Source organism: Amblyomma maculatum, chromosome 7 (assembly GCF_055883805.1).
Source record: "Amblyomma maculatum isolate TAMU_Amacu chromosome 7, ASM5588380v1, whole genome shotgun sequence".
Classification (NCBI taxonomy): Eukaryota; Metazoa; Arthropoda; class Arachnida; order Ixodida; family Ixodidae; genus Amblyomma; species Amblyomma maculatum.
In genome coordinates, this window is record NC_139350.1 from 48,413,712 (window position 1) to 48,438,268 (window position 24,557).

General features: G+C 43.1%; 1 protein-coding gene across 1 annotated transcript in view; it reads left to right on the forward strand.

Moving 5' to 3' along the window:
- LOC146183163 (uncharacterized) overlaps positions 1–11,366 on the forward strand; it is a 68,627-nt gene extending 57,261 nt beyond the window's left edge. Inside the window, exon 6 of the mRNA XM_084609064.1 lies at positions 9,948–11,366. Coding sequence (XP_084465190.1) covers positions 9,948–10,039 — 92 coding nt within the window. The 3' untranslated portion in view covers positions 10,040–11,366. The remainder of the gene's footprint in view (positions 1–9,947) is intronic.
- The last annotated feature ends 13,191 nt before the right edge of the window (positions 11,367–24,557 follow it).

Consider the following 24,557-nt stretch of genomic DNA (forward strand, 5'->3'; position numbering starts at 1 on the left):
CACCGGAAAACCAACCTACTGTTCATCTAGTTCAGGCAAAATGAGCTGTATTGATTTATCCCTCAGCTCACCATCAATTTTTACAGATTTTAAATGGGACGTTTTAGATAATCCACACGGAAGTGATCACTTACCTATACTAATCAGCTTAACATCTTCACCACAAATCATCCCATCCAAGCCGCGACGCTGGAAGCTGCATTTAGCCGATTGGGCACTGTTCCGAGAGAAGGCCAGCCTAGAAAAAATTACTCTAGATAAATATAATATAGATGAACTAAACGATGCTTACACAAATTGTATCCTTACTGCAGCACATATAGCAATTCCTCAGTCCTCAGGAGTGGTGAAACAAAATCACAAAACCTGGTATTCAAAAGAATGTAAACAAGCAAAAAAAGAACAAAACAAAGCATGGGGAATTTTTCGCAGATACCCAACACAGGACAATTTCGTCAAGTTTAAAAAAGCAAGAGCAAAAGCCCGCTACATCCGCCGCCACGCCGAAAAAGCCTCCTGGCAAAACTATGTAACTTCTATAAATAGCTCAACAACAACAAAACAAATGTGGGAACAGGTTAGAAAGCTAAATGGCAGCTACTCTCCATTTACCATTCCCCTTCTAACAGCCCCCGGAGTACAGACAACTATACAGGAACAGGCCGACATTTTAGGTGAATACTTTTCTGAAGTTTCCAGTTCATCACACTACACTAAAACATTCCTAAAACACAAAAACACAGCAGAGAAACAAAAACTCCCTACAAGTAGTGGTACAAAAGAACCCTATAATAGCTTGATTACACTACAAGAAATAAAAAATGTCCTAGCTGCCGGTAAACAAACTGCACCTGGTCCTGACCAAATTCACTACAAAATGCTCGCCCACTTATCCGAACCTGCCATAGAGGCACTATTAAATTTTTTTAACAAAATATGGGTCCTAGGAAAATTGCCAGAGGCGTGGAAAAAAGCTGTTGTCATACCTTTTTTAAAACCCGGAAAGGAGCCGACATCTCCTGGTAGTTATAAGCCCATTGCTCTCACCAGCTGTTTAGCAAAATCATTTGAAAGTGTTTTAAACATCAGACTAACTTTTGTTTTAGAATCTCATCAACTTTTAAACATTCATCAGTGCGGTTTTAAAAAAGGATGCTCAACAACTGACCATCTCGTACGTCTTGAAAACACTATCAGAGAGGCTTTTATACACCGACAGCATTGCCTTGCCGTTTTCTTTGACCTTGAGAAAGCATATGATACGGCTTGGAGGTATGGGATATTGCGCGACCTAGCAGATCTAGGCATATGTGGCAGAATGCTAAAGGTTTTAAGTGACTTTTTCTCACATCGGTCGTTTCAAGTACGTCTTGGGACCACTTTATCAAGAACCTTCCTGCAGGAGAATGGTGTGCCCCAAGGGTGCATTTTAAGCACCACACTTTTCGTGGTAAAAATGAATTCGATCAGTAAAGTAATACCAAATTCCATAATGTATTCACTCTATGTGGACGACCTTCAAATAGCCTACACGTCATGCAACATGTCCACATGTGAGAGACAGATCCAATTAACAATAAATAAGCTAACAAAATGGGCCAGTGAAAATGGGTTTAAATTTTCCCCGCAGAAGACAGTGGCAGTTATGTTCTCGCTCAAACGAGGCATACAGCCCAATCCTACCTTACACCTAAATGAAATCAAATTGCCCATAAACAATAACCATAAATTCTTGGGCATTACTTTTGACAAAAAACTCACTTTTCTCCCTCACATACAAGCACTAAAGAAGAAAGCCTCCAAATCCCTAAACATCCTAAAAGTCCTTTCACGCAAACATTGGGGATCTGATAGGGCATGCCTTTTGCATATATATCGCTCCGTTGTGCGCTCCTCCTTGGACTATGGAAGCATAGTCTATGGAGCAGCTAGGCAATCATATTTAAAGAAATTAGACCCAGTGCATAACTTAGGCCTCCGCCTTGCTTGTGGTGCATACAGAACGTCTCCTGTGCATAGCCTCTATGTTGAAACTAACGAGCCTTCTCTGAAAGATAGACGAGCTTTACTTACATGCGCATATGTCCTCAAAATAAGGACACGGAAAAAACACATCTGTTACCCGATTGTCACAACTTGCCCCTCCCGAACAATATTCTCAAATAAGCCTCAGACAACAAGACCATTGATAATGCGATTTGAAGACATTTGCCGTGAGCTCCATATTCTGGACACCTTGCCTGATGTCGCTCAAGAAAATAGGCCCCTGGCCCCATGGTACAACTTTCCAACAGTCTGTGACCTCACTCTTACACAGTTCAAAAAGAGCGAAACTCCTACAGAACATATATTACAAGAATATCACGCACTAAAAGAGAAATACAGCAAATGCACAGAGTTTTACACAGACGGATCAAAAACTGCCTTCTATGTGGGCTGCGCTGTAGTGGATCGGAACTCCGAAAAAATTATTCGACTTCCTCAATGTGCATCAGTATTTGCAGCCGAGTGTTATGCTGTCCGGGTAGCTGTAGCAAAAATTGTGTGCGAGGGTACTGAGAACAGTGTTATCTATACAGATTCACTGAGTGTGCTCACAGCTCTAAACTCCAGAAATGCAGTCATGCCATTACTCGGTAACATAATACACGATGTAATAAAGATATCAGCCCAAGGACATAACATAATATTCTGTTGGGTTCCAAGCCACATGGGCATTGAAGGAAATGAGAGAGCGGACGTGTGTGCTGCTCAAGCAGGCAGGAAAGAAATAGAGAAAGTAAACATACCTTATAAGGATTGCATAAAGTTAATTAAACGAAAACAAAAGGATATATGGCAGTCTATATGGAATAACCAGGAAAGTAATAAATTGCACCTCGTAAAGCCTATAATAGAAGAATGGGAAACAAGCACTCATCAGGAACGCTTCATGGAGGTTACAGTATGCCGTCTGCGTATCGGGCACACACATCTCACACATAATTTTCTACTAATGAAACAAGATAAGCCTACGTGTGGAGAATGCGGAGAAGTACTCACAGTCAACCACATCCTGATTGCATGCCCAAAACTAGAGACACTACGGAGAAAGCATTTCACTATTTTTTATGATCATGCCATCCCTTTCCATCCCAAATTACTTTTAGGAGAAAGAGCAATAATAAACTTAACATGTGTTCTTAGTTTTTTAAAAGAAGCAGACGTTCTGAATAAACTGTAAACTTAAACGAACCTTCTTCCCCTTTTCAAATAAGAACAGATTTTAACCTTGCTCTTGGCGCATGATAGCCTCAGTTGCTTATGCGCCATAAAACCCCAATACAATACAATACAATACCTTTCCCAGGATTTTGATTATTACCTTAGTCTTTTGCATATTAATCTTTAGGCCTACCTTTCTGCTTATCCTGTTATAGGTTATCAATAATTATTTGCAGTTCATCCCCCGAGTTACTTAGCAAGGCAATGTCATCAGCAAATCTCAAATTGCTGAGGTGTTGTCCATGAACCGTGATTTGTAACTGCTCCCATTCTATGTCTTCAAATACTTCCTCTAAGCAAGCTGTAAATAGCACTGGGGAAATCGTGTCTCCTTGCCTAACACCTTTGTTATTGGAATTTTAAGGCGAAAGCCTTTAATGCCTCATACTGTCGTCCGCAAATATGTCCGCGTTTTGGGTGCATGCCTTATATGTGCATATGTCAATAGCATTCAGATGATATCAGAACATGATTTAAGGCATTTTCAAGATAATTTCATGATAATTTACGACTAATAATAACATAGCTAAGCAGATGCCCATAGGAACCCATGCATTTGGAGGTCATCGTAACTATCATTAACCATAACTTACTAGTTAAGGGGTGTTTAACTAACACTGACCAGACATTAACTAGTTCTCGGAAAGTGCAAGTCATGGTTAACTATCACTAACCAATAGTAACGATTAGGCATTTCGAGACGTCCATAGCTGTCACATGGGGACGTCATCGGTCATCACATTACATCCAGTCATGTCTAATAACCGGAAGTGATAATGACGTCACATCTGGTGATGTCATGACTGGTGGTGACGTCACCAGGAGATTCACGCATATACAAAGCTGACCCTGCCGGGCGTTCCATCCCGGCATCCGTGCAGCGCCTTTCATTCGGCGTTTCCTCGAGTGCCGCACCACAGAGCATTTATAGAAAGACTCAGTACAGCAGTCGTCAGCGGCGTTTAAAATTGGTTGACAGCAAAGAAAAGGCACAGTATCTGTCACAATTCTAGTCAATCACAAATGGTCTCGGAGTCAATGCCTAAGCAGCGCGGCGGGGAAGGCTTCTGCCTTGAAGCACTTTAGTGAGCCAAAGTGCCCCTGAATTTTTTATCACTCTCTTTATGTAGAGCTATGGTTTGGGTGTAGCCACTGTAGATATATCCCAGTACATTCACATGTGGCTCACCTACAGTCTGGCCTGCTTGACTGCTAAGGTTTCGAACGAGTCAAATTCTTTCTCGTAATCTATGAATGCTACGTATAGGGGCTGGTTATATTCTGAGCACTTTTCTATCTGGTTTATAGTGTGGATATATGATCGATGGTAGAGTACCCTTCCCAAAAGTCTGCTTAATCCTTTGGTTGATTGAAGTCTAAGGTTGTCCTGATCCTATTAGTGACTGCCTTTGTAAATACCTTGCACGTAATGGATAGTAAGCTGATTGGTCTATAATTTGTCAAATCTTTTGCGTCCCTTTTTCTTTTAAGATAATGTTAGCATTCTTCTATGATTCCAGTATCTTTGATGTCATAAGGCATTGCATATACAGGGTGGCCAGTTTTTCTAGCACGATATCCCCTCCATCCTTCACCAAATTTCTAGTTACCTGATCCTCTTCAGCTGCTTCTTTTTTATAGCTTCTAAGGCTTTCTTAACCTTGTCATTTGTTACTGGCTCAACGCCTGATTGCTCTTCACTACTCCAAATCTTTTTTGTCCTGACTACTTCGGCTACTGGAGAGGTCTGTATAGAGGTCCTCAGCTACCCTGATGATCTTCTCCATATTGAGGGCCTGTCACACTAGCTCGACACGATGCCGATTCAGTCTGCCAACACTGTGTCGATGCCTGCATCTATGTCACGCTGCGCCAACAGAAACAGTCGGCCGAATGTCGATGTCGGCGCCGCGTCGCTCACAAGACTGCTGTAGGCCGGCGGTCGCCCAGCTGCTATGTCACACTATCGAGACGGTGCAGCGTTGCCATCTGGTGAAATCCGCCACCATATTTCGGAATTCTGGTGATTTGTTGGAGCTCCTGGTGTCGAAGTCCAAGAACTGCTACACCAGACAAAATCGGGTCATATCTGGGGAAAACCACTCAGCGGCGCTGCTGATCCAAATGTTAAGCACTAGGATGCGCAAGCGGCCGCTCAATAGAGACTTTTAGTATAGCGTATGGACGCTTTCGTGCGATAAACGCCAGCAAATTATTGGACGCTACTCCGTGTGTTGCATCGGCGCTATTAGTTGGCCGTACGAAAGCACGAATGCAAACTACGGTGGCGACATCTAGATTTAAAATAAAAAAAACACATTCGGGCTTTTTTTTTTTACTCCCAAGCCAAAACTAGCAAAGTCGTATCGGGATTTTGGCCAGTTTCGTTGCTGCGGCATCTTCGTTGTACTCCCCAACGTTGGTATTCCCATGTTGAATACTTTTACCTTGTATTGCCATCATGGTGAGTACCGGCCTCCTTCCAGCCCCGTACTGCCAAGCATATTTTTACGGATACACACGTATAAGCTGTCAAGCCAAGGCGATCCGCTTCATGGCATTGCCATGCCAACAAAACAACGCTACTCGTCAGGCTTGGGGACTGCGCTGCCGCCGTTCAAAATAAAAAACAAAGCAAATTATTCACTAAATATTTGAGCTAAATGCTATACGAGGCAAAGCGAAGACCCCGTGTGCCGTTTATAGGCGGCAGCGTGCCCAAAAACGCGGTAACGAAGACAAATTCACTCTGATGCGGGCGGCCTGGTTGCCGCCATCTTGTCAATGCTAATCTCCCATCGTACGTGAGGGCTGGGCTTTCGTACGCTGGCCAATCGTACGAAAGAGCTCGGTCCCGGGTATCGTATAGCGCATGCGCAGTGCACGTCACAATATTTTTGGCGTGCGCTATTCCTCTGCGTGTGTCTGTGTACGCTATACTAAACGTCTCTAATCTCAAGAGAAGGATGTATTGAAGTGACTGAAGTGCAATACAGGTGAATTGTTATGCATCTTTGGAGTGAGGAGGCCGGCTTCGACGGCAAACTTCCAGGGGACTCTGCAACACATTATGGGTCGAAGTTTTCAAAGACGAAAACGCCACGGGTGAAAAGCTCTACAAGTAACTGGCATTTGCGTCAAATGCAGCAGTGGAAGCGGGTATTCAGTCGTCACATGTGTGAAGACCATGTACTGAAGCAAGAGGTCGTTGAAAACTTTGGATGTAATTGTATGGATTGGCTCAACATTAGCATCTAGGCAGATGTGCCAAGGTTATGATGTGCTGCTTGAAATTCGCTATCACCGATGACATGATACGCGGGTTCCGCTCAGACACATATGACCCCCAAAGTGATGATTAGAGGCTGCATGACCTGCTTTTATTTTAATGAGTGATGACAGCTAATTCTTGGTCATTTTAAGCACATTATAACAATTTTGGATTCTGGGGAAATTTCGTCGAGGTTCTGGTGTCGCGGCCACTTTCCAATCTGGCAATGCTGAGACGGCGTGCGAAATCTGCAACCGCCTCGGCCCTCTCATTCTCACTCTCTTCTGGTGCCATTATGCTGTTCCTTTTCTTAATCCGGTTTTTTTTTTTTTTTTTTTTTTCCTGTCATGCAAAATTCTCCTTGTTATAGCCCCTCCTTTTTTTTAATTGGTTTAATCTCTTAGCATAGGCAGGGACGCTTTATTTTTAATTCTGTTTCATACCAAATTAAGTGCCTTGCCAGTCTTTATTATGTGTGGAGACTGAATACTGCCCAGTATTTCACGGCAGTGGTTGCTGGGTTATATAAGCTGTGTTTGAAAAATAAAAGCAATCCGCAGCAAATATATGAGCTAGTGGATATTAAAAAAGAAACTGATAAATATAACACATTGTGGGAGATCAAACTTGCAACCTCCTGCTTTTAATAGCGATTTACGGTAACCAGTCTACTATGAAAGCTAAGCCTAAACTTCTGCTTGAGGTGTTGACTTATAATTTCACTTGATATGTTGCCTTTTGTTACTTTCATTGTGAAAACCTTGACCAGCTTGCTGAGAGTGAACTGCCGATATTTTAAATTGTGCCGTGCAGTGCAGTAGCAGGTAGAATCTTCTACGGTTTGCACAGGGCTGCTGCAGGACCGAACGGCTGCTGTTTGTTCTGCAAGTTTTTCGCGCACATAATTCTTGAAACTCATTATATTCTGGCTCAAGAATTTCTTACGTGATGCGTAATGTAACGTTGAGGTTAGCTTGCGAAATAACTACGCATATAATTCTGCAGCTACTAGATGTTAACATACTCCGGTTGAAGTGCAGGAGGATCAGCAGGTCTAGACTGGCTTTAGGAAAATAGTGCCATTCAGGAAATGCGCAATAGCAGCTCGCGTTTGTCACGGCTTCGACGCTCAATGCGAATCTAGTTTACTCACCCTGACTGGAAAATGCTGCCATTGACATCCTGCACGTATTCGGCAGTCCTAGGTATTTTGGCTGCTCGCGCTCACGTGTAGGTCAGGAATTATGCAGCGGTTAGTTTTTCATATAGATTAGTGCTGAAATGTATAAGCCGTCGATGTGGTGTACAGATTCAGCCTCGCATATTGAGAATGTTTTTTTTTTTTTTCTCTGTGACCGATGTCGCGAAGACTCGGCCATCGACAGTTGTCAGACTGTTTTTGTCGGCGTCCTCAGCTTCAAAACCTGTCACACTGGCAAGACATCTGGTTTTCGGTCGTGTTGGTAGTGTTGTCGGCCTAGTGTGGCAGCTTGGTTGGCTGCAGACATGGTCTGCCAACAAGTTGGCCGACCGTCGGCGTCATCGTGTTGGCGTCGTGTCATGATAGTGTGACAGGCCCTTTAGTAATCAGATTGCCTGCATTGTCCCTCAGTTCATACATCTATCTGAATTTTGCTTATGCCTAATTTCCTCTTCACCACTTTCAGGCTACGACCATTCTTTAGAGCATACTCAATTTTCCCGATGTTATACATGTCGGGCACCTTGTGCTTATTGATTAGCTTTGATATCTCTGCCAATTCTCTCTTGTCTGTTGGGTTGGAAACTTTCGTACTTTGGTGTTCCTTAATCAATTCTTTCGTCTTCTTAGACAGTTTACGGGTATCCTCTAACTATTCTACCTACTTTTGAGCACTCAGTAATGATATCTCTTAAATTATTGATCATGGCTCTAGGTTAAGGTCTGCTTCCTCGGTTAGCACTGAATATCTATTCTGCAGCGAGAGCCTGAATTCTTCTCCCCCTTAACGGTAATTTGCTCATGGAGTTATTCTCACTAATCTGTTCCGTTCCTTATTCAAATCCAGATTGATTTCAGACCTTACCACCATGTAGGCACTGCATCGAACCTTTCTGCTTACCTCTACATCCTGCCAAATTCCAGGGTTAGAACACAATATGAAGTCAATTTCATTCTTATTCTCCCTATTAGGGCTTTTCCAGGACCACTTCCAGTTATTCCGTTTGCTGAAGAAGGTATTCATGATTTGTAAGTTGTCTTCAGCAAACTCAACTAATAACTTCCCCCTGCTGTTCCATGGCCCAGTGCCATAGTTACTCACTGCTTGGTCTCCGGCTCGTTTTTTGCCTGCCTTGGGAATGAAGTTGTCCATCAGTACAGTATACTGTGTTTTTATTTTCCCCATTGCCAATTCTACATCTTTGTAGAAGCTTTTGATTGCCTGATCATCATGACTACATGTAAGTGCATAGGCCTGTACAACCTTTAGCTTATACCACTTATTAAGCTTAATTATGATGCATGCCCCCCTCTCATTAATGCTGTAGAACTCATCCAAGTTACCATCTCTATGCTATTGACAAGGAACCGTGGTCCTAGTTCTTGTTTCTCTGGTAAACCTTGATAACACAATACATGCCCGCCCTTTAGTAGAGTATATGCCTCATTTGGCCTCCTAATATTGCTGAGCCCTATCACATCCCATTTCATACCCTCTATTTCTTCTAACACTGCTGAACTAGCCTCACTAGATGGGGTTCTAGCATTAAACGTTACCAGGGTCAGTTTCCAATGACGGCTTGTCCGGAGCCAGAAATTCTTAGCATCCTCCGCTGTGTCACAGGTCTGGCCACCGCCGTGGTCACTTGCTTCGCAGCTGCTAGGGACCAAGGTCTGGGAATTTATTAGAGTATATATAGGAGGTTGTAGCCAATTGCTACACCAGGGTGGCCAAATCCTGTTCTGTCGAGGGAGAGCATCACCGGGGGTGTTTGCCAGCATCACGTCTCGCCACAAACCTCTTTATGCAGATTTTTTAAAATTATTTTTTATCCGGTGGAGAATTGCGCGGCACGGGGATTCGAAATGGGCCTCTTGCATGCGAGGCGGATGTTGTATCTCTTCATCACCGCTGACTCTGTTTTTGTGGAGGACGGCAAAAGGCAGCAGTACTTTGAAATATATTTGTGCACTTTGGCAGAAGTAGAGTGCAAGGAGCATTTGCTGATCAAAAGTTGCCAAATAAATATTGTGAACAAAATGTAGGAAGCGACCCCACCGGTTATTGTACATCCTACTTCAACAGTGTTTGGGCCGTAGCTGAAATGATTATGGTTCCCCCACATTGTGTTTGTATCATATCGATCAGAGCACTTGGTTTTGTACAACTTTACTGTGTGGCCTGCCTCAATTCTAACTTCTCTTTTGCAGCCAAAGAACCCATCAAGCAGGCAAAGAAGAAACGTGAGGCACCTAAACGCAAGAGCACTACTCTGCATGGTGCACCAAAGACCAAGCATTAGAATGTAACTGACAGCATAAGCAGATCATGTACTGTGCTGTTTGCATACAGGTGTGTTGGGTAAAAAAAAATTGGAAGGTTGTTTGGAAGGTTTTTGGAAGGTAAAAAAAAAAAATTGGTTTTTATACATGACAGTAGTAGGGGAGGGGGTTAGACCGGTTGCGTGTGGTCTGCAGTGAATATTTGGCCCTGCGCCAAAACGCTGGGCCACAATGCTGCCGTTGGTCAAAACCAGCAGCACAGTGCATACCTTTTTTTATTATTATTTTTTATTTATTTTTTTTCGGCCCTGCGCCAAAACGCTGGGCCACAATGCTGCCGTTGGTCGAAACCAGCAGCACAGTGCATACCCTTTTTTTTTTTTTTTTTTCGGCCGCAGCTAGTTTGGCTTGCTGACTGTTCGTACATAATTCACAGCCAGTACACTCAGCATCTTGATAATGCGACAGCGAGGGGGGTAGTAGAGGACTTTGATTTTAAGGACGATTCACATTGACTGCATACTCTCAAGTTGCAAGTTGCTCCAAATTGCTGGTATCGCTGCTACAAAAGTTACATTCCTGCTTCACAGCTGGTCCAAAACCTTTTTTGATCGTCCCACCCCTTCACTTGCCCACTTATTCAGGCTGCCAGGACATGGCAGGACAGTTTTGTCATACAGTTTTTGTTTATTTGTATTATTCCAGTTTCATTGCATTTGTACAAATGCCACTAATTCCTGTTGCCAGGACGTGCGCAGGACATCTTGTCATACCATTTTTGTTTATTTTCATTTATTCCAGTTCATTGCATTTGTACAAATGCCACTCATTCCTGTTGCCAGGACGTGCACAGGACATCTTGTCATACCGTTTTTGTTTATTTTCATTTATTCCAGCTCATTGCATTTGTACAAATGCCACTCATTCCTGTTGCCAGGACGTGCGCAGGACATCTTGTCATACCGTTTTTGTTTATTTGCTTTTATTCAATTTTTATTGCATTTGTACAAATGCCACTCATTCCTGTTGCCAGGACGTGCGCAGGACATCTTGTCATACCGTTTTTGTTTATTTGCTTTTATTAGTTTTATTGCATTTGTACAAATGCCACTCATTCCTGTTGCCAGGACGTGCGCAGGACATCTTGTCAGTTTTTATCTTTATTCCAGTTGCACTGCATTGGTACAAATGTTAATGTAAGAAGGACATGATTGTCATATGCCATTTTGTTGTTGGTGTTGCCAGGGGGTAAGCTAGACCTCTTTGTCATACAGTTTTTATTTTTATTCTATTTTCACTGCATTCATATAAATGTTGACGAAATAAAGTTTCTCGGCAGAGTTTGAATGTTGGTTGAGGCTTGTGTTGGCTTCAAAGAACTGTATTTTTCTCTGTGACAAACACTGATGCGAATAGCTGGCCAAAGGCACTTGACCTATACCAGGGCTTAGTGTAGTACTTTGAAATCCTGCAACTGAAAATACAAAATAGCTTTTGGCTACAGTGGTATCAGAGAAATACATGAATAACACAAGTGTTGCATCTGTGCCAATTGTATCATTTTGATGCTGTTAAATATTTGTGTAGCGTATTTCACCGTTTCATATTTCGAATGGTACCTCTGCCACTTCAAAGAGGTTAGCTTTGATCCAAAATTTGATTATGCTTTATCAGAAATGCAAAGGTTCGTGTCATTAGATATGCTTGTTTTAAGAATAGTTGCAAAAATGTGCTTGCTCGCAACATAGCGAAGGCAGTGGCCGCCATTGTAGAGGATGGGGCCACGAGAACTAGGTCTGCTCACTGATCAGCTTACGTTCACCAGGGAGCATGCTCCCGCTGGAGCACATGCATTTCAATGGCAGATATGGAGGAAAGATCTACGCTGGAGTGATACGCTCTCCGTTTGTGATCCGGCCAAGGGCTCGCAATTTGCCATTAGGATTCAACATTCGATGTGGCTGCCGACAGCATTCAGAGACTGGCTTGCGAAGGCCCATTTTTTATTTTGAAGGTAGCGCGAAAAACGAGGACCAAGAGTAGGACACAACACGAGCGCTTTTTCACAACTAAACTTTTTATTTAAAAACACGGAATAAATACCCATCTCGCGAAACTAAAACACAAGAAACAAAAGGGACAGCATCAAGTACAGGAAAAGTGTAGGGCATGATACAGCTGGTGGGGGTGCTTACTAAGATGTAAAAACGAAAGCACAAAAGCCTCATAGTCACGAAAGCAAACGACTTACCAAAAAAGATGAAGGAAGCGACGGGAGATATTAGTTGCATGTGTGGTCTAGATATGCGAGTTCTTTTTGCGAAGGCCGCTATTGGCCTCGAGATCGAGCAGTCGCCACCTAGCGGCACAGTGGCAAACCCTACCCAGTGTGGATGCGTGTTTGCGTAGCATGCCAGCCCGCAGCGATTTCGTGCGCGCGTGTGGCATATACAAGTTTTTTTTTTGTGTGTGTGTGTTTCGCGGTTCCTGTGCGCTTTTGCTTACTTATTTGCTTACCCCTACATCATCTGTTGTATAGCCAGTGTCTCATATGGCATGTTAAACCCATATATGCATTTCATTTTTTCCTTTTTTTTTTCTGTTGAAGGATTTTGTGCATCTATAGCACTGGTAATGAGCACATTTCGCTTTAGAGAATTTCTCGAAAGTTTGAGAAACAAAGCTTCGCAGCACCTGTTGCATAATACACTAGATCAATGTACACTGGTAGCCCAGGCCACTGCCGGCTTCAAGGGAGAGCACGCGCTCTTTCTTACGGCCTTCTCAATCGCTGCGGGAACAATGGGAACTTTTCTGCTTGAGTTACGCACTCCGCCTCCGCAAGGGGCACGACCTGCTCACTGTTCGCTCCGCATCTGCTTCAGCGGCGGCGGGTGGCTTTTGCATGGTTTCGCGCTGTCGCTCGCTTGTTTCGAGGTGAGTGCAGCTCCGAAATGAAAGGGCGCAGCAGGTAGATACTGCAGCGGCATGTCGTCAGCATACTACACACGTGGACAGAGTCTTTATATAAGCAACAATGTTGCTCAGCAAACGTTCGGCAAGCATGACATTCATTGCGGCATGGTAGCTACTTTTGACCATTTTAATCCAAGTTTTCCCCAAGCCTGCACAAGAATAGCAAAAAAGAAAAAAAAAAAAAACATTGAATGAGCAGTGATTACATCGAAGCTTCTTCAAGGCTCACATTACAGCAACTTGTCTGCAACAGCAAAACCGGCTTTCAGTGTTAGATTCGAAACCATCAATATATAGCACCGAAGATGAAAGTAATTTCATAAAAATGTAAGTTGCATAATGCTTGCATGATATAAAGTGTTGGTATAACAGTCAAGGTAAAGACTAAGGTTGGGTTTTCAGTGTCTATCATTTATATATTAGCAAATGTGTTTTTGAACATTTTATTTCGCAAATGCTGTTTTAATGAAATTTTCCATATTATGCTTATTATGAAGGCATCTTGGAGCAAAATAAAGGCAGTTATCGTCCATGCCGAAGAAATTTCTGCTGGGCCACAATCAGTAAGCGAGGAAATGAAGGAATTGTGGCATCTGTCATCCCATTACTGTCACATATTCCGGTTCAGCTAACGTTGTTTAACCTATTTAGTTACCAGGGAGCTGGCCAGTGAACTAGGATTTTTAGCGATGTGTTGTGAAGCAGACGAACACGATGAGGTAGCAACAGAAGCTTCTTTCAGCTTACGTCGATGGATACATTGATTAGTTAATCAGTGACCTCGGGTGTGACGCTGCGCTATCGTTCTTGAAACTAGCGAAAGAAGCAGCCCCATGTACACTCTTCTACGAGGACAAGAATTCTAGTGGACTGCATTATCCGAAATTAGTTTATTGCCCTATTGGACAAGGTTTTCGTAAAATAAACTCGTGCATACCACACACAAATGCTCTCGAAGTACTTTAAAAGCAGCGCAATTGAGAATTCGCCATTGCTGGGTTGCCCTGAAGGAATTATTAACAGCCTATAAGGTCTGCTTCTTCGATATCTGAAACATTTATCAGAATCCTTCTTGTCAATTATGCCAAGAAACTGACGGACAGGAATTACAGGCCAGTTCCTATATGAACAAACCGGCCAGGAAGATTGAGACAATCTTCTGGCCGCAGGTCACGTTTTGATGACTTGATGAATATGTAGTACAATGAAGTACAATGGCAATTTTTGGTATTGTTTGCCGCTCTTTTCAATTAGGCATAACTGTTCATGCCCATTTCCTTGATTAAAAGTTGTTTATGTATTAATCCGATTACGTCTGTTATACACGTACTTGCGTCAGTCGCGAGACTACATATTCTGTCTTTCAACCGACTGATTTGTTCTGAACGAAGCTAGAACAACTCACTCCACTAGACAACTGCAATTTTAACTATGCGTAAATTTTGTTCCTTACTCTGAATCTGAGACGCGCCATGAATTTTCGCCGGTGCCTCTTTTGCTCTAAACGAAAACAGAAGCGGTTGACAGAATCTCCAGCCATGCACTTACGTCAGGTCGCGCTACACCTGCTTACAGCTTTCGAAAGAGCACTGCATAGCCTGATAATTTATATCTGTACAAATGTTAGGGGCAAAAAATTTTGAAGTGTACCAGCTTCATTCGACCGCGCTCGGCCGCACTGACGAAGGCGCGCGCGCGCGCGAGCGGTGTTGACTATATTTTATACCTCGTACAGGATAAATCTTAGACACTGATTACGGCGTCTTTGTATAAACCATAAGGGGTGAAATGTCAGGACCTGCCGGTTGCGACTGAGGCGGGCGGAACGAAAAACGAGTGGGCGTTTTCCTTGCGCGTGAACAGCGGTAGCACAGGCGTAGCAGTGGGACGGTGGCGACCCCACCGAGGCGCGGCGGGCGGTGGAAACGGACGCCATTGGTGAGGCCGTAAGAGAAGAGAAGCGCGCTCTCCCTCGAGACCGCGGCCGTGCCCGGGCGCGTATTGACAAACCATATCCCGTAGGAGCACTCGAGCAGACGACGCTCTGACGCGCAAGCACGTGACCCGACGTCACTTCCTTTAAGTTGTTTTTTGCTTGTTTCTATTTTTTTTTTACGCCAAAGAAAGATGGCGGCGCACACACGCGCGTCGTTAAACTCTTCGCCGACGCTGGCGTTGGGGCGTTGGTTAGCCTGACAAGCGCGTATCCTTCTACCATGGCTTAGAGGTAGTGCCTGTGGCTTAAGGGGTGCTGCGGCCGCAGTTTTCAGGCTTTATAAACGCAGTGGCCCAAGCCGTGCCATTTGGATGCTGGATACTGTGATGCTTGCAGTTCGAAACAAGTGTTTTGGCCGTCATGTTTGACTCTGACAGCAAGCGATTTTGTGAAGCCACGACTGCTGAACTTTTGCTGCCTAAGCATGCTGGATGCCGACTGTGCTGGTGCTGGATGTGCAAGTGCGTCGATTCCAAGAAAGCTGCGCAGCGCCGTTGGATGCTCGCCTTGGAGCCACTAGTCGCTGAAAGTGCCGCCTTGGTTAGTAGCACTGCAGTGTTTGGATAAGCACCGCTGGAGTAAGGGGTTATAAAGGGGGGAAAAAGAGAGAAAAAAACGTGGTTACGTGGTGTATTTGTGAAACATTTGCTGTGATGCTGCATCGCTGCTCGAGGGGGTCTTCGCTAGGGATGCTAAAGCTACTGGCCTACCCAAGGGACTACTACCGATGCTAAATTACCTCTCAAAGGCCGTCTCTCGTTTTATGCTACCTTGTGCACTCAGGATTTTTTTTTTTTCAGTTTCCGGCATTTAAATACGGAAATGTTTATATGGCAACATACTGGGGCAGCGGAGCCAGTTCTCTGAAATTAGCGGTAATAATCCTTGAAATGAAAACATGTTCTCGTTTTGTGAACGCACGCATGATTACGGCGCCCTGTTCATAGCGGCAACCGCCCTTTTCTGAAGTCCATAATCTGGCGACGTCAAACTATTGATTCTGAAAGTAGTGGGATATTAGGTGCATTCGATAACCAAGTACTCACGCTTCTGTGGCTAAAAACAGCGCTGACACGAGACGAAGCAGAGGGGACACAATGCTGTTTCGTCTGCTTCGTCTCGTGTTAGCACTGTTTTTAGCCACAGATCATGCACCAACCAGTCAGAATTTCCACCCTCTTAAAGTACTCACGCTTGTTTGAGAGCACTGCGTTGAATAGGCATTTGTTGAGCGCAGTAGCTAACTTAACTACACCTGTTGAGCAGAGGCAGTGGCATAGCATGCTGTGTAATTTGTTTTTTGTAACTCTTTATGTATGTGATCGGTATTCTGCTCAAGTGTCATGGCAAGAAGAAACAAGAGTGTTTATTTTTGAAGTCGTGGGCACCTCATATCATGCTTAGGATGGTGCAGCTCAATATTGAGTCAAATAAATAAGTGCTGGCTTTCACAACAACTGTTTATTCCTTGTATACATCTCAAAGTGACCTTGGCTAACTTGAATTCCAAACTATCTTACAGCCGCTTCAAAAGCTTCTGAATTAGGTGACAAATTGTACTTGCACCATTATGCCTACCAATCTTTTTGAAGAAGGAAGCATTGCTACAAAATTAAAGGATTAAGCTCACAAATTATAGCAACACTTGAAGAGGGGAGAACCAGAGTATTTTGACATCACTCCCTTATGGTTTGCACACTGGTCAGCTAGCAATCCAACTTTTCAAGAAACGCTTGTTAATGTCATCATCATGTGCCACAAGTGTGTTTATAGTAAATTAGGTACTACAAGGACTTGTGACTACAGTAAATTAGGTACTACAAGGCTACCCCGATGAAAGTCGTCTAGGAAATAGTATGAAACAACCAGTTTTAGGCATTTATATTTGAGGAACCTGAGTTCGATCCCAGCCATAGCGACCATGTTTTGATAGAGGAAAATGTAAGGCACCCATTTACTGTGTGATGTCAGTGCATGTTAAAAAAAAATCATAGGTCAAAAATGAGCCGGAGACCTACACTACAGAATCCTGCAGAGCCTAAGTCAATTTGAGACACTATGCTAAACAAAACTGAAATGCACTGCTTCTATATTGAGGTGAAACAATGCCTTTGCTGTTTAGTAAATGCACGGCAAGCAATACATTGTAAACCATTTATGCAGAAGCAGTTTGTTTTACTGGCAAATGCCTTCAACTTTTTGGCAGGAAAAAGTGGCAGATGTGACTTCAGTTCTACAAATGACACTGGGCAGCCATGCAGCCATCAAAGAAACTACTTTGAATTGCAAATAGCCACATTTGTGTTTGCAAGGAGGCCCAAAGCACAGTGAATAAGCAAGATAGCGATGAAAATAATTAAATGAAAAGAAAGGTGGAGAGTTCGGCCAGCAGCAATATGACCCTAGCGTGCTGCTCAACACTAGATAAGGGAGAAAAGGGAAATAAAAGGAGAATGATGATACAAATGGTTGATGACAATGTTGTAGTGCAGTGAATTGGTTCAAGTTATAGAGGAGACCACGCACACAGTGGATTGCACTCGTCTCGCATAGTCGACGTATAACACATCAAGTGCATGTTCTCCACATGGACCAGTTGTCATTGCACACATACACCGTGCAGCTACACACTTTCACTCTCGTATTCTGGTCCAAATGCATACACAGGCTCGCCACGCACTGATTCTGAAAAAGCTCAAACTAGACAGAAACATGATTGATTGCACTGTAAGCAGCTGTATAGGCATGCGAAGCACAGCACTAACAGTTTGTGGTGTGTCACATATGGAATGGTTTGACTGTTAATTATGGAATGGTTTGACTGTTAAAGTAGTGTGGTGTTGCTAGCATGTTTTTCTGAAAACCTCTTTCTGTGCAGCTAACTTCATTGCAACATCTGATTGAAGCTGGAACACCTGCAGCAGTACCAGACAGCAAGACAAAAGTGTCCATGCAGATTGCAGAACTTTTGTAGACATGGAAAATAATAAAGTATGATTCATACTTATGAAACCTTTGCCCTTGTCTTCTTTTTGATAGTGCGGCCCTAGGCAGCTGCTGCACCAAGATTTTCATAGGTCAACAGGCCCACCAGAACCAATGCACCCAACCGACCTTCTGCAGGGAGACCCAGCCGCTACAGATTCCAGTGGCTATGGGGAATGTGTTAATAAACCAGTACTACTGGAACTAATAGGATCCTGGCAAGAAACCAGTACGAAATCTTTACCTTGAATAAACAATTATCTTCTTTGGCATTTTTCAGCAATTGCTCTGATTGCTCTTTTAAAGTGCTGTACTCTTACTACACAGCTCACAACCCCTAAAAAGGTGTTGGCTACATATCTACAGAATATCATTTAATATCTTATCAAGAGATGTGTGGGCATATGTGCGTATTCGGTACATGCCCACTTTCTACTCTCTTCAACGTGGACATTATTATGTATACTATAATGATATATTATTAACATTTGCGGCAGACATTCACTGGATGTTCACTGAGTATAAGTTCTTTGGCTAAGATTTCTTTTTTTTTTTGTAAACTGATTTTACGAACGTTTACAAGAGAAAGTTATCAGATTGATGGCATGTGACTAGCACTTTGTGTCATCATTTCTACAATTAGCCATTTAGCTTCGAGGTGATAACTTCCTTAAAAAATCTCTTCTCTCGAGCTGGCCAGCTAACTGCATAGGTCTGCATGGAAACTGTCGCCTAATATATTGCGCTCGTGTACTTTCGGCTCCAGTATAAGCGAGAAGTGTAGCTCCGCTTTTTATTAAATTGACTAAAATCCAACCCACATATAGCACTAGCCGAGTATAAATTATTTGACAATGATTGAAATATACTGCTAAGAGCAATACGGGCTGATCGGCAATGTACGTACCTTTCTCCATCATTTATTATTTTTATTTATTTATTTAGAACATACTGCAGTCAATATAGACCAAGCAGGAGGGCAATACAAGACAAAAAAAAATGCATTTCAGCGCCACCATCGGTAAGCAAAAATATAAAACGAACAGGGTACAGTGCAAACATATGATGGGGAAAAAAATTGAATCAGCAAATTCAATTTCAATCAGCAAACACCCACTGGTGTTTGTCAAAGGTACTTATGTTTCGGTGTCGTTTTCGCGCAGGGCTCGTATTTCCGCACGGCTGTCAGCTGAAGTTCACGTAAAAGTCAAGCAAATTGCCGTCGGCTAAAAGTTCGGTCCAGTGACCACTGTGCGGGCTTTTTCCTCTGGTGTTCTGTAAACGTCGGTCGGTTACCGGTCACGTGTCACGTAAATTTCAGTCCAGTGGTCACTTGCGTGGCTGTTCTTGTTCTGGTATGTTCTGGAATCGTCGCTCGGCTCGGCTACACCGCGAAGTTTGCACTTCTCCCCGTACGCTTAGCTCCGCGCAGTTCGTCCGGTGCTTCTGGGTTGTACGCACGTGAACATGGCTCATCCGTTGCGCGCTGCGCTAGCCAGGGTGATTTTGTTCTTGACGAACTTGTGTGTCAATTGCGGATAACTAAAGATGATGAACGAGCTCCCAGAGCCGCTCGAGCTCGTAAAAGATGAGCTCGCGTCAAAAGGGCACGAATCTGTGTATCGCGCGAACCTGGCAAACGAGGCAGCCGCCGTCAACGAATGGCTGGAAGCCTACAGCGTCGAAACCAACACGTCTTGGATTGTGCAAAAGGTTCAGGTGTAGTGTGGGTCGTCCAACCCGACACTTCCATCATCACAACCTGGAACCAATCTTTGCCCGTACTAACAGATTCAAGAACTCTTTTTTTTTCCGCGCACTGTCTCCCAGTGGAATGCACTTCCAAAAGATGTTTTCTCCGCTAATAATGTAACAGTTTTTGAAGAAGGTGTACGAAAAGCCCTGCTTTGATTTTTTGCTTCCCTATTTGCTGATTTAATTTTTTTCCCCATCATATGTTTGCACTGTACCCTGTTCGTTTTATATTTTTGCTTACCGATGGTGGCGCTGAAATGCATTTTTTTTTTGTCTTGTATTGCCCTCCTGCTTGGTCTATATTGACTGCAGTATGTTCTAAATAAATAAATAAAAATAATAAATGATGGAGAAAGGTACGTACATTGCCGATCAGCCCGTATTGCTCTTAGCAGTATATTTCAATCATTGTCAAATAATTTATACTCGGCTAGTGCTATATGTGGGTTGGATTTTAGTCAATTTAATAAAAAGCGGAGCTACACTTCTCGCTTATACTGGAGCCGAAAGTACACGAGCGCAATATATTAGGCGACAGTTTCCATGCAGACCTATGCAGTTAGCTGGCAAGCTCGAGAGAAGAGATTTTTTAAGGAAGTTATCACCTCGAAGCTAAATGGCTAATTGTAGAAATGATGACACAAAGTGCTAGTCACATGCCATCAATCTGATAACTTTCTCTTGTAAACGTTCGTAAAATCAGTTTACAAAAAAAAAAAGAAATCTTAGCCAAAGAACTTATACTCAGTGAACATCCAGTGAATGTCTGCCGCAAATGTTAATAATATATCATTATAGTATACATAATAATGTCCACGTTGAAGAGAGTAGAAAGTGGGCATGTACCGAATACGCACATATGCCCACACATCTCTTGATAAGATATTAAATGATATTCTGTAGATATGTAGCCAACACCTTTTTAGGGGTTGTGAGCTGTGTAGTAAGAGTACAGCACTTTAAAAGAGCAATCAGAGCAATTGCTGAAAAATGCCAAAGAAGATAATTGTTTATTCAAGGTAAAGATTTCGTACCGGTTTCTTGCCAGGATCCTATTAGTTCCAGTAGTACTGGTTTATTAACACATTCCCCATAGCCACTGGAATCTGTAGCGGCTGGGTCTCCCTGCAGAAGGTCGGTTGGGTGCATTGGTTCTGGTGGGCCTGTTGACCTATGAAAATCTTGGTGCAGCAGCTGCCTAGGGCCGCACTATCAAAAAGAAGAGAAGGGCAAAGGTTTCATAAGTATGAATCATACTTTATTATTTTCCATGTCTACAAAAGTTCTGCAATCTGCATGGACACTTTTGTCTTGCTGTCTGGTACTGCTGCAGGTGTTCCAGCTTCAATCAGATGTTGCAATGAAGTTAGCTGCACAGAAAGAGGTTTTCAGAAAAACATGCTAGCAACACCACACTACTTTAACAGTCAAACCATTCCATATGTGACACACCACAAACTGTTAGTGCTGTGCTTCGCATGCCTATACAGCTGCTTACAGTGCAATCAATCATGTTTCTGTCTAGTTTGAGCTTTTTCAGAATCAGTGCGTGGCGAGCCTGTGTATGCATTTGGACCAGAATACGATAGTGAAAGTGTGTAGCTGCACGGTGTATGTGTGCAATGACAACTGGTCCATGTGGAGAACATGCACTTGATGTGTTATACGTCGACTATGCGAGACGAGTGCAATCCACTGTGTGCATGGTCTCCTCTATAACTTGAACCAATTCACTGCACTACAACATTGTCATCAACCATTTGTATCATCATTCTCCTTTTATTTCCCTTTTCTCCCTTATCTAGTGTTGAGCAGCACGCTAGGGTCATATTGCTGCTGGCCGAACTCTCCACCTTTCTTTTCATTTAATTATTTTCATCGCTATCTTGCTTATTCACTGTGCTTTGGGCCTCCTTGCAAACACAAATGTGGCTATTTGCAATTCAAAGTAGTTTCTTTGATGGCTGCATGGCTGCCCAGTGTCATTTGTAGAACTGAAGTCACATCTGCCACTTTTTCCTGCCAAAAAGTTGAAGGCATTTGCCAGTAAAACAAACTGCTTCTGCATAAATGGTTTACAATGTATTGCTTGCCGTGCATTTACTAAACAGCAAAGGCATTGTTTCACTTCAATATAGAAGCAGTGCATTTCAGTTTTGTTTAGTATAGTGTCTCAAATTGACTTAGGCTCTGCAGGATTCTGTAGTGTAGGTCTCCGGCTCATTTTTGACCAATGATTTTTTTTTAACATGCACTGACATCACACAGTAAATGGGTGCCTTACATTTTCCTCTATCAAAACATGGTCGCTATGGCTGGGATCGAACTCAGGTTCCTCAAATATAAATGCCTAAAACTGGTTGTTTCATACTATTTCCTAGACGACTTTCATCGGGGTAGCCTTGTAGTACCTAATTTACTGTAGCCACAAGTCCTTGTAGTACCTAATTTACTATAAACACACTTGTGGCACATGATGATGACATTAACAAGCGTTTCTTGAAAAGTTGGATTGCTAGCTGACCAGTGTGCAAACCATAAGGGAGTGATGTCAAAATACTCTGGTTCTCCCCTCTTCAAGTGTTGCTATAATTTGTGAGCTTAATCCTTTAATTTTGTAGCAATGCTTCCTTCTTCAAAAAGATTGGTAGGCATAATGGTGCAAGTACAATTTGTCACCTAATTCAGAAGCTTTTGAAGCGGCTGTAAGATAGTTTGGAATTCAAGTTAGCCAAGGTCACTTTGAGATGTATACAAGGAATAAACAGTTGTTGTGAAAGCCAGCACTTATTTATTTGACTCAATATTGAGCTGCACCATCCTAAGCATGATATGAGGTGCCCACGACTTCAAAAATAAACACTCTTGTTTCTTCTTGCCATGACACTTGAGCAGAATACCGATCACATACATAAAGAGTTACAAAAAACAAATTACACAGCATGCTATGCCACTGCCTCTGCTCAACAGGTGTAGTTAAGTTAGCTACTGCGCTCAACAAATGCCTATTCAACGCAGTGCTCTCAAACAAGCGTGAGTACTTTAAGAGGGTGGAAATTCTGACTGGTTGGTGCATGATCTGTGGCTAAAAACAGTGCTAACACGAGACGAAGCAGACGAAACAGCATTGTGTCCCCTCTGCTTCGTCTCGTGTCAGCGCTGTTTTTAGCCACAGAAGCGTGAGTACTTGGTTATCGAATGCACCTAATATCCCACTACTTTCAGAATCAATAGTTTGACGTCGCCAGATTATGGACTTCAGAAAAGGGCGGTTGCCGCTATGAACAGGGCGCCGTAATCATGCGTGCGTTCACAAAACGAGAACATGTTTTCATTTCAAGGATTATTACCGCTAATTTCAGAGAACTGGCTCCGCTGCCCCAGTATGTTGCCATATAAACATTTCCGTATTTAAATGCCGGAAACTGAAAAAAAAAAAAAAATCCTGAGTGCACAAGGTAGCATAAAACGAGAGACGGCCTTTGAGAGGTAATTTAGCATCGGTAGTAGTCCCTTGGGTAGGCCAGTAGCTTTAGCATCCCTAGCGAAGACCCCCTCGAGCAGCGATGCAGCATCACAGCAAATGTTTCACAAATACACCGCGTAACCACGTTTTTTTCTCTCTTTTTCCCCCCTTTATAACCGCTTACTCCAGCGGTGCTTATCCAAACACTGCAGTGCTACTAACCAAGGCGGCACTTTCAGCGACTAGTGGCTCCAAGGCGAGCATCCAACGGCGCTGCGCAGCTTTCTTGGAATCGACGCACTTGCACATCCAGCACCAGCACAGTCGGCATCCAGCATGCTTAGGCAGCAAAAGTTCAGCAGTCGTGGCTTCACAAAATCGCTTGCTGTCAGAGTCAAACATGACGGCCAAAACACTTGTTTCGAACTGCAAGCATCACAGTATCCAGCATCCAAATGGCACGGCTTGGGCCACTGCGTTTATAAAGCCTGAAAACTGCGGCCGCAGCACCCCTTAAGCCACAGGCACTACCTCTAAGCCATGGTAGAAGGATACGCGCTTGTCAGGCTAACCAACGCCCCAACGCCAGCGTCGGCGAAGAGTTTAACGACGCGCGTGTGTGCGCCGCCATCTTTCTTTGGCGTAAAAAAAAAATAGAAACAAGCAAAAAACAACTTAAAGGAAGTGACGTCGGGTCACGTGCTTGCGCGTCAGAGCGTCGTCTGCTCGAGTGCTCCTACGGGATATGGTTTGTCAATAGGCTGCCCGCGTATTAGAATAATTAGAACCCCTTTTCGTGTTAACTTTGTGTTTGACGCAGCATAGTCTTAGTTGCTTTTGCAACATAAAATGCAATATATGACTAACCTTTTCGTCTGTGCTGTCGAGCAAATTGGTTGTTTTTGACAAGGAGAGTTAGTTTCATTACGGGCTTAACCGTCGGGGTTTAGTTTGGGAATGAATACATATATGTAGTCACATAAGATGAACTCCATCCTTCATAGTTTTATATCCGTCACCTGTTTTGGAAGTACACGACAGAAACGCCCCAAGTCGCTGCTCAACAATAATTACAATGATGAAATCTTCAGCCTTCAAAATTCCTTGCCAGAACATGGCAGTGACCAAGCGCAGTTGTTATGATGTCTTCGCAGCTACTGATTCGTAACTTGCATTTAACATTACTGAAAATTAATCGCTGATAGTCCTAAATTTTGTTGTGTGTAAAAGTTTTCACATGGGGAAATTAGTTGTCATTGACGAAAAAAAAATTACACTACTGATTTACCATGTATAAACATCACACACATCAGAAATTCCTCATACCTCCCTCGGTTTCAGGAAATCATTTAGTAATTTC